Raw genomic sequence first — 11,347 nt, forward strand, 5'->3', positions numbered from 1 at the left:
GCGATTTTTTGTCAACTTTGAGAAATTATTCTAAATTCCAGGGCGCGTGCTGCGCTATATATTTGGCTCGAATGTCCTCAGGAGCCTCGACTGACGATTGGCAGCGTTTTCTGGCCACGCTCAAAAAGTGGGACAGGGCCTCTTCAACATTACGAGCAGGAACTGCGCCACCCGTAGTTTTAAAGGGCCAGTCAACAGGCTCCGGAACGCGCAGGAAAAGCTCGCGCATCTTTCGTACGCCCGACCAACCTTCTTCCATGCGCGATGACGTCAACTCGGTGATCGGCGACGTAGACCAAGTTACTGTTCATACTTACCTGGTTTAGACCAATCAACGAGCTGCGTACTACGTCACGTCACCGAACGCTGAGGTGACGTCACTGCGCGTTGAAAGAGGTTGGTCACGCGCGTTTCGGAGCCTATCAGCTGGCCCTTTAACAAGAACGTGCCAAATTTATAGAGAATCAATCGTATCGGTTTGTACGTGAGAAAGATTGTACTTGAGAAGAACCACACGCAGGGGCTGCATCGCGAACCGGCCACGGTGGACAAGTGGTTAAGGTACTCGACTGCTAGCTTTCTGATCGTGGGTGCGAATCCCGGTGGCGGCCACCGCATTTTTGATGGTATCGAAAATGCTTGAAGCTCTTTGTACTTAGATTAAGTGCACGTTAAAACCATATAGGCGGCTAAAATTACCGGAGCCCACCAGTACGAAGTTTGTCCGACATACCGTAGTTTCAATATGTTAACCCCCCCCCCCCCCCACCCAAATACTCTTATCAGGAGCTGCCTCGCCGTGTTGACGACACCGACGGGTGAGCTCGACGCCGTGAAGTCTGCGCTTCGCGCCGCCGGCGTAATGTGGCCTCACCGACCGCCTCCCGTGGGAAAAAGGGACCTGTTGCGCATGATGTTCCACTGCGACTACACGCTGGGATGGAGCGCCGTGTTTCGAGTGGACCCCGAGCTGTACCAGAACGCGACCAAAGCATATGTGCTCACCGACTCGGGTTTCAACTTCGTCGTACGCAAGTACAACGAGCGCAGCACAGAGGCGCACCGCGTACACTATTTCAGCCGTCTTCGGAACGCGTTCAGGGACACGGAGGAAGCAGTGGCGGACGTCGTTACCTTTGAGGGGAGCAAGTTACTTACGCCACACTGCTGCCGACGTTATACCACGCTCAAGATTACGCTCGCTTGGGCTGTAACACTACGCGCATGTGAAACCTGACCAAAATATGTATTAGTTGAACGACCACGATAACATAACACGTCTAAAACCTTCTAGTTTATTTTTCTTTTGTTTTTGCTGTACGTCAGCTGATCGTTCCAGACGGCCAGTGTCAATGCACCGTGGTGTCTGTGCTTGCTATCCGATTCTGATAAGTCGTTGCAGCGCCTCCATTCCGCTGATCCCATTTTCAGAAATGTGATCTCTGATTTACTGCTATACACTGGCTTGGTGTTGCCATATAGCATCCTCTTTATTCAACTGCGGTGTTTTAATATATGTGACAATCTGTAATAACCAGCAGACTTCCCAACCTGCGGTGGTCTATCCAACAGTAACCATGTTGTCAACAACTATACGTTGTCGGTTAAGGTACCAGTGAAGCGAGCGTTACGTCATTTGGGGTGAGACACGAAAATCGTCTGTCCTGTCGCAACGCTTTGCTGTGGTGTAACGCGCACATATCATCGCACGCTTCTCGCATATCTGTAGCTTGTATTCTACTGCACAGAACAGTAGACTGGGAATCGATTAATATCGCACGTAAAATACAATCAAGGTTTAGAACTTCTCTGTGGAGCCCGCTGTGGTGGAGCAGATAGTTGGTTAGAGTGCTTGGCTGCAGGCAATAAGGTCGCGGATTCGATCGCGGCCGATGTGGTCACATTTGGACGTAGACGAAGTGGTAGAAGCCCGTGTACTGTGGGATGTCAGAGCACGCCGAACACCACCACAAGGTCAAAATTTCCGGAACACTCCATTGCATACGGGGTCTCGTAATCATGTCGTAGTTTGAAGTCGTAAAACCCCAGATATCGTCATTATACTATTATTATTATTATTATTATTATTATTATTATTATTGCCCGCCCTCTAAAGAGGCATCGGCTCCTCAAAACAATTTATGAATAATGTTTATCGACTGACCGACTGACCCTGGAACGTGTTTTAACTGGGCCATACGTAGCGACATCGTTATCAAGCAGTTCACATCGATCGCAAAGCAGTTATCATGCGGCCGAAACATATGAAGGCGCAGTTGAAATTTCAACTTTCTAGTACAACACGTTTTCGGGCTAGTTGGTGCATCGAGCTGCGTTCCTGTTTTGTAGATGCGAAGCAGCTTAGGGTCGTGCTCAATGCGGTGTGTGGCGTGACCATTTGTAATTCTCATGTGCGTCCACTCCTCCCTCTCTCGCCTCGCAACGCGGATGCAAGGAGCGTCTGCTAACTTACTCTCACCTCTTTCCTCTTTTAAGCATTCCTCCCCGCGACGTTTACACTACCATTGCGCATGCGCCTTCCTTTCCCTCTTTCTCCTAAGCTCCCCCTCTCGCCTCGCAAAGCCTACGCAGGCAGCGTCTGCAAGAGAGTTTCTTGATTTAAAAAAATAGCAGCATATCCACGGAGTGAATGATGGAGAGTGGGGCGAAGAATTCGTCCGTCCATTCGTTCTTGCTTCCGTCCGTCCATGCGTCCGTCAGTGTGACCGTCCACGCGTCCATCAGCCCGTCCGTGCGTGCGTCTGTTCGTGCGTCCGTCCTTGCGTTCGTCCATGCATCCGCCCCTGTGTCCGTTCATGCGTCCATCCATGCGTCTGTGTGTGTGTCCGTTCGTCCATCTATTCAACACTCCAAGTACCACCATCTCGCATCTTTTCATCATATATTCCCGATATAGAAGCACCGCCATCCAGCGGACATTCAAAGGACCAAACGAGAGGTGGCACACGCACACTTTCTTACGGCATACGCTTCGGGTCTACTTCTCACCTTTAACCACCTCGAGTTCATGGTTTATACTAGTTCATTGTATTCATGGAACTGCAGCTCAACGATCGCTAAACCTTTCTAAAACTAAGAAGGTTACACCCAGTGAGTATAACGTAGCAACCCTTTCTTGTCAGATAGTGCTCAATGTACATGCCAATGGCTGCTAATGGGGATCGCAACTAAAAGCCGAATGCTCCTGTCTCTGATTCCCCATTAGCAGCCATTGGCATGTTCATTGAGCGCTATTTTTTATTGTTCAACAACGCACAGAAGAAATCTCTCGCCGGCATCACCTTGGAGGTCAAAATGTTATACTTGTTACACACTACAACGGGTATGAGGGACGAACAGGTGCCGATATAAGGAGCTTCGCCCCTAAGATTATGCGAGACGTGGGCCATACGGCACCATGGCTCGTGCTGCGTCTGCTTCGTCTCGCTGGTGATCAAGGCGCCTCGGGGGCACGCACGCTAGTCTTAGATTTCTGGGCCTTGGGTAAAGAAGAACACAACAGCCCTGGATTGGCGTTGGTTCTGTGCATGTGCCCTGGCGTGTCGCAAGCTTTTTGGGTCTTCAAGCTTCCCGGGACCTCCCTTTCTCAAACTCTCTAATAAAGATTCGCAGCCTGCACGCTTACTAAAAGCGGACTGCGAGTATCTGTGTCCCATCAGACTCTTCCGTCTCCCATTGCCCATTAGTAGAGATTGGTATGCTCCAGTAGAAAACACCGGTACATCGCTGCGTGCTTTGTGCCTCCCCAGGCTTATTTCCTACGCAACGCCGCGATGTGCGCAAGCGTCAACGTCGCCGCCACTGTAAGCGTTAGCGGCCGCTGCTTCGCCTCTGCACATGATTCCCTTCAGTTGGAAATGGTGTAATTCTTTTTCACTGTTTTCTGTGATCGATCGTTCTGGCGGAACATACATTTCCTCGACACAGTCACAAACTGGTCTTTTTCATACATTATCGCTTTCCCGAAAATCTCCCCTTTGACCTTTAATGATCCCAATATAAAATCTTGAGCATAAAGATAGGTGGAGGAGGGGGGGGGGGGCATGTTCCTTAGCTTGTACTGATAGCTTCATATTCGGGTCATACAGTATGCGGGAGAAGCCACCAGTGTACCGGTTTCTTGGCTGCATATTGGGGCCATCTCTCGCCTTTGATAATTTTATAAAATAAAGGGTTACAGCAATTTACAGATGGGAACACAAGAAGAGAGGAACGGACAGGGCAAGGCTTGTTTCTCCCATCTTGTGCTCTCGTCTGAAACTTGCTGGAACCTTCTAGTATCACATAGTGTACCAACTGGCCGAGAAAACCACACTGCTAAGCTGCTTATGGGATCATGTTTTCACTGGTTCACCCACTCAACCCTGCCTCTCCTCTTTCCGCAGGAGATGCAACAGCTGGAGGAGAAGATGTTCGATCCACTGATTGCAGATTTCTACAGGAACGCGCCAAACGTCACTACGGTTCCGCATGACGTGGTGTACAGCCCATCGGCCAACCTGTCAATGGACCGGTGGCTGGAGGTCATGAAGCGGGAAGGAGTGGTAATAGTCGGAAAAGTTGAATTTCGCACATGGAACTTGGCCTTCTTCAGCACCTTCGTCAACTTGTTGGCACGTCACGGGGAACTGGACATGTACGCCTACGTGTCTTGGTGCACGGTGCAGGTGCGATAAGTCGTTATGCCTGGTTTCTAGACTCTAACCTGTCGACAATAAGTTAGTGTAGTACAAAAATGGCTGCCTCATTCAAAAACATACACACACAGTACCAGAGAACACGCACCCACACGCATGCAGGACCAGGATCTTTGAATACACGCATGTAGTACAAGGGCTCATCACTTGTCTCCCGCGGGTGATTATATCGATGGGTCGATGAATGAATAAATGAATGGATGGATGGATAGATGTTATGAGTGACTTCATTTAGGACATGCATTGCGAATGCAGCGTCTAGAACACTTATGGCGTCGCGTGTCTCAGGGAGCCATCATGTGCACGCCTCTGTGCCTCCGGCTCCCAAGCCCGTCTAGGTACGCGACGCCGCGGCACGGCAGCTACAGGCACTATATAACGTTTATTGGTGAGTTGAACGACCAATGCTGTAACGTATTGAAAGTGCCTGATATTCTCACTTAACCACAAACTTTTGGGGCAGAAAGATTGGAATGTGTACTTCGGACATTTGACACCACATCTGCTCGTAAAATTCACAAGCTTTCCAATGTCCTTCACAACCAATTATTTACCATTTCAGTCGTTAGAACTTGTAGTTAAAGAAAAAAACGAGCGTCTCACGTACTCCGCAGGTGGCAGCACTATTTGCCAACGGCGAGCTCATCGTTAACTTCTACGGGCACCCACAGCGAGCGCTGATCTTGCACGGCGCCTTCTGCCTAAGCCGTGCCTACATCGCCGCTGGCAAGGCGCTGCTGAACAACTACGCCCGTGAGATACTACCTGTGGTGGCGCGCTCCTATGCAGAAACCCTCTCGCTGAACGTGAAAACGGCATTTTTGGAACGCCTGAACTCCTGGGCCGACTACGATGCCGACTTGCGAATGATGTGGTATGGCATTTGTTAATGAGCTCTGTAGAAAAGGCTGGGAGAGGTACACTTACGGAAAGTAATTTAGATTCCTGAGCAATTTTACGCCTACTCAACGAGGAAATTGTTCGTCCGTCTAGCTGTCACAAAAATAAAGAAGCAGTATTTGTAAAAAATTACTTGTAAATCAAATTTTTGTTGTCAATGCAAAATCTGAACCCTTTTGAACACCTCATATTTGAAAACCCCTTATGCTCCTTAGGTGACGGTCTTAACTGGGGACTGGGTCGTACACATATACTTGCGAAATGGGAATATTTCGCAACCCTATGAATTAGTTGTACTGGTGACAAAAGTATAATAAGCTAAGGGAACAGCTGTGAAGTTGTTCTTTCAGCAGCTGTTTTGGGTAAAATAACAACTGCAACAGCTTTTAGCAGCTGTTTAGCGGTTGTTGAAGTAATTTTGTGATGGTGCAATAAAGGCCGTTGTAGGACGACCTGTAAAGTCGACGTCGAGAGTTGTAAATGTCATGAGAATTTCGGCATGTCTGGAGGATTCGCGCTCTGTGACAATTTAAGGCCCAAGACGCGGTTCAATTATTGCAGTGTGTGCCCTCTTTTGAGCCGTTCCACATGCCAAGAAGGCTACCAAGATGAAATATTGCACGCTGATGGCCCGCGAAAACGACGTTTAGGGAACTTCAGAAATGTATTCTTTTCTATACGGTAAATGTCTACGCTTACGCATCACCTCGACAAATCAGAACGGACATTTTTTTTCCAAGTACATTGCTGATACCTAATGGTCGTGATATGGTGGAAGTCCGTGTAGACAGGTAAACGCATGTGAGCACGTGGAAGTATACGTCGTCGCGAAAACGCTTTAAGCACGGTGGTTCTTGGTGGAGAAGAAAGCAAATTTATCGCCGAATCAATAATGAGATTAGATTCTAGCGTCGTCTTTGTGAGCCCCGACACCTGCCACTTTCGCGGTTCCGAGACTCTGGTCTCGAAGCGGATTTCTCGGCCCATAGTTGGGCTGGCAGGCTCGAGCGGAGGCTGACAGTGCTGTCCACTAGCGCGAGCGAAGGCTGGCGGAGGAAGAGATGAAGGGATTGACGCTGTCTGAAGTCTTCATTGAGTGCTCACAACTCTGATAGCACGAGAATCAGGTGACAGACTCGCCACGGAGTCTGCATCTGTTCGTCGTGTAGTACACATCTGGATACGTTGCATGCATGAGTCTAGGGCTTGATTTGATTTGTTGCGGCTTCTTCAAGCCAGAATTGTTACACAATTGTCCTTTTCTATGAATTAACTTGTAATTATCTGTAGCGTACCGCTTGTGTCCTGCCTGACCCTAGCGTGAGGCAATGTGTATAGGCGTATATGTGAAACTTGTAGTGCGTCGTCATGTCGTAGAATCTGGTCTTGTAATCTTCGCACGCCTAGACATTTTAGTACGAGAATCAGGAGGTAGAAGAGGCTTTCAGTGAGCACTTCTATACTTTTTTTTATTTGGGATACAACAGCACTTTGCAGTGCTAGTGCTAACTATATACGTGCGGCCTGCATGGAAAATTCTCAAAACTAACGGGTCTCTGGAAAAATCTTGGCCTGTTTCTTTTTTGGGCGCAGTATATTACTGGGCTCTTGTTAGTCACAACATGCAAGACACATTGCTTGCTGCAGCGTGTGACAAATATTTCGTCTATTATTTATTAGCCTCTGTATCAGCTTGAAAAGCAGTTTGGAAATTCATTTTAATGTGCGTTAAAGAACTCTTCTCGCCTTTAAAATGAATTTTATAAATAAAAGTTGAAACCACTGACATGTAAATATTCTGACTTTGTGATAGCGCCTTCTGTATCCTTCCGCCTTCCGATGCTGTATCACAGCGCTTTTCATGATAATGAAACAGCTTCACGGGTGTCATCGCTACATTGAGTCTTGTTTTACATTCGTTATGGGTCTACTATTTCGCTTGGTTACCAGAGCTGTGTATTGTAGTACTTATACAACCCTGTCTAAGTCCGAGTATATTTGTCGACGCATATCATTTCATTGAAAAACCTCTTACTTCAGACAGCTCTTGTAGGTGTGCTTAGCACGAGGATGGTGCCGTATCAGAAGCTAGGTCTATAGGTGCCTTCCGAGTCTGACTGTATTAACACTTTGCAGGTCGTGGAACTCCACCTCGCTGTCTTTCAGCATCTTTGCTCCGAAGCCCGAGGTTGACTTTGACGACGTCATCGTTGGAGAGATGGGTGACTCGTTCCTGCAGAACTGGCGCAACGCTTGGTTGTCGCGTAGCTTCTTCCGCGGCTTCGACATCAAGATTGCCATAACGGCCATCGAGACGTTGGCGTTCTCTTCCGACCTCGAGTATAAAAGGGGCTACATCCTACTGCCGTACGTCTTCTCGTTTCCTTACTACGACATGAACGCCATGAACGCCATCAACTATGGGGGCTTTGGCACTCAGGTTGGTAATGTTTTGCATATAGGTTAAAAATAGTAGCTGACGCGTCTGACGTACCCATTACCCCTCCCCTCATTTTAACGCTATCAAGCCCAAGAGGTCGTTTCGCAGAAATTCCGGCGTCGGCTTCTTTGGTTGTGAGCGAAAAAAACATTTTAGCGTGACTGGAAAATCGAGAAAGATGCAAGTAAGATAAAAAAATGAAATTGGGGGCTGTGTGGGGGTAGTTTACCTGGCATGAGGGTGTTATACCACAGAGTAGAGTATCTGCTTGTGAGTACAGTGACAATAGCTTTTCTGCTTGGAATTTCAGCGAAAGTAACTTTCATGATTTACAAGCACACGCGTCCTGTATACATGTTTGACAATAAAACATGAAGTATTGCTCCAACAATGCGGTACAAGCGTTCATCGGGCGTAAGAACGAAAGGTTCATCACGATCAGCGCAGAAAAACCAAAAAAAGCTAAAAAATTGCATGACACAAGCGCTGTCTAAAACAGTTAGGCAGCGCTTGTGTCGTGCACTTTCTGGAGTTTTAAGTGTGAAGCATGTCTTAGGAAACTTTGATGACATTGCCCGAATCTTTCTATCTATCTAGCCGGCTCCGATTTCTAGCTCTCCGGGCCATTTTGATAATAGGACATATTCCAAAATGTGTATGGCATAACATTACTGTATGGTGAGCATAAATGACTAGTCGTAACATGAAATTCATGGCGCGTATGTCATCAATGTCATGATTTACACGTCATGGTCTTGCTGCTCTTGCACTGGTTTCGTTCACATGACATATTGAAAAACTGGCATGGTATGGCATGAGTGCATGGCGAAGATAAGTCACAGGTCCTAACGTGGAAATCTTGACATGCGTGTCATGTAAGAATATGAGTACTTGCCACGCTCATGATGCGCTCACGGCCGTTTCGCTAGCTTCACATATACCAAAGTTGGTATTACGTAACGTGAATGAACGGCGAAGGTAAATAACACGTCCCAACATGATAATCATGATATGTGCGTTACGTAAAGCATTATTTCATGCTACGCTCATAGCGCACTCGAGGCCGTTTCGCTAGCTTCACAAATACAAATTTGGTATAGATGACAATGGTATATGACTGGTACGAACATGATAATCATGACACACGTGTCATCTAAGAACATGACTACATGCCACTCATGATGCGCTCACGGCCGTTTCGCTAGCTTCGCATATAGAAAACTTGGTATTACGTGATGTGGACGGACGACGATGGTAAAAGCACGTCCAAACATGATACTCATGACATGCGTGTCATGTAAAACATGACTACCTGCTACGCTCATGGTGCGGTTGCGACCATTTCGCTAGCTTCACATACCAAATTTGGTATTACGTAACGTGAATGGAGGACGAACAAAATTTCCAGGCGCAAACATAATAATCATGACATGGAAGTCATGTACGGCATAATTTACATGCCTACCCATGTTGGTGATGGTATCCCAAACGTTAGTGGAGCCGTCGTTATGCGGGTATAAACAACATATTTGCATCTTATCTAGATACTTGAGTGCACATAAAATTTCTACTTGTGTTTACTGTGTTCTACGTCCATCCGCCTCGTAACGTTGTGCTGATTTTAAAGTGACATATCAACCTCCTTCATTCGTGCTTCGCATATCATCGATTCTCGCTAGTGGTATGTGGGATTTGGCTTTTGCGTTTTTTTTTTGTGCGCTGATTGTGATGAGTATTTTCCAACTGGTCCGATTTGCTAGTTTACTTCAGAACATGCGTTTGTCATAATGACTTCATTGTTTAAAGCCAGTCACCCATTACGAATGGCATACAGGTTACTGCACTTCCTAAGGCCATGTAGTGAGTGCATAGCAAGTTCGAAAAGATTTCATACACGAAGTGTTTGAAGTACGCACTCAGAACAAAATATTACTTTCGGTTTCAACTTCTAAAGGCAAACCTTAAAGGTCCCCCAATTTGTTTTTCTTGGGCCTCCTCTGGCGCGTTTGGCCATCGAACCGTGCATCATCAGTGTGATTACAATGACCGGGACGTACTATGTAAAGCGTTGCCGTCGCCATGATGTACCGTATAAAACTCGTCGGGAAGACTGGGTACAGACAGCGTTTTGCGTTTGTAGGAGTCATATGTGACTCTTGCGTTGAGACAAGCACCACTCTCTTCGCAGTACAGATCATAGTTAGAGCCCTATAGACCTAAAGAAGGAGGAGGAATAAGTAACCCACTAATTGTAAAGAAGGAGGAGGAATAAGTAACAACACTAATTGTAAAGGAAGCACAAAAAATATCTTAAAGAGTACTGATATACTTTAAAAAACAAAAAAGTGAACTACTTCGCTGCGCAGCAGACTCACAAACTCGAGGTTTGTGTGAGCTTGGTGGCAGTTACTCGACCAGTTGAGTACTATACGTGCACAAGTGTGGTGAAATATTGCATTTTTTTGTAACGTGTTGAATAACCAGAAATTTATTCAAATAGGCCGCATTTCAAATGAAATGGTTCAAATTCAGTTACAGCTAATAACGTTTACTTTTGGTTCTCATAACCAGCTGCACCATATTTATTTCAATTCATCGAAGTCTTTCGTTCGTTCAAGCGAAGTTTCTCTGCAGTTAGTGAGAGTTCATACGGATGCCTTACATTAGAGACGATAAATTAGTGATAGTTAATAGATAATGCTGAACATCGATACAGTGTGTTTTACGAAAGTGTTGGGAAGATCGTGTACATTGCGTCATTCATTACGCCAGCGTTAGGTGGCTCAGTGCAATCTGTGTTTAGGTGTGTATGCGAGCTTTATAGAATTCGTCGATGCGTGACGCTCTTGTGCATCGCGTCCCAGGTGGCTTTCGCCTTGGGCCAGAGGTTTCGCAGCACGTACCTCAGCGCAGATGCCGGCGGTGCCTCGTTCAGCGCGTTCCTGTCCTGCGTCTCGAACGCGTCGCTCTCCACCCAACTTAAGGACGCTCAATCGCTGTTCGCCGAAGTGGTCTCCCTGGGCGCCGTAGTCGACGCGTACCGCAACGCGAGCGATGACCGGCGCCTCGTCAACCTAGAGCGCCTGACCAGCGATCAGCTGCTTTTCATCGCCATTTGTTACGCCAAGTGCATCGGAAGCTACTACGTCGTCCACGACTCCATGTGCGACGCGGTGCTCAAGAACGTGCCGGAGTTCTCGGACGCCTTCAACTGCGCGCGAGGGACGCCCATGAACCCGCACCAACAGTGCAGGCTTTTTTGATGGGAGACTCTTGTTTGGGGACGCAT

At 47.2% G+C, this 11,347-nt stretch overlaps 1 protein-coding gene across 1 annotated transcript; it reads left to right on the plus strand.

The window, feature by feature from the left end:
* The first annotated feature begins 862 nt into the window (after positions 1-862).
* Positions 863-11,347, plus strand: LOC119186084 (uncharacterized). Its single transcript, XM_075893047.1, has 5 exons — positions 863-1,066; positions 4,407-4,688; positions 5,333-5,592; positions 7,755-8,058; positions 10,923-11,347. Exons 1-5 carry the CDS (start codon positions 863-865, stop codon positions 11,319-11,321), a joined length of 1,449 nt encoding a protein of 482 aa, XP_075749162.1. The 3' UTR covers positions 11,322-11,347.

Source organism: Rhipicephalus microplus, chromosome 4 (assembly GCF_043290135.1).
Source record: "Rhipicephalus microplus isolate Deutch F79 chromosome 4, USDA_Rmic, whole genome shotgun sequence".
Classification (NCBI taxonomy): Eukaryota; Metazoa; Arthropoda; class Arachnida; order Ixodida; family Ixodidae; genus Rhipicephalus; species Rhipicephalus microplus.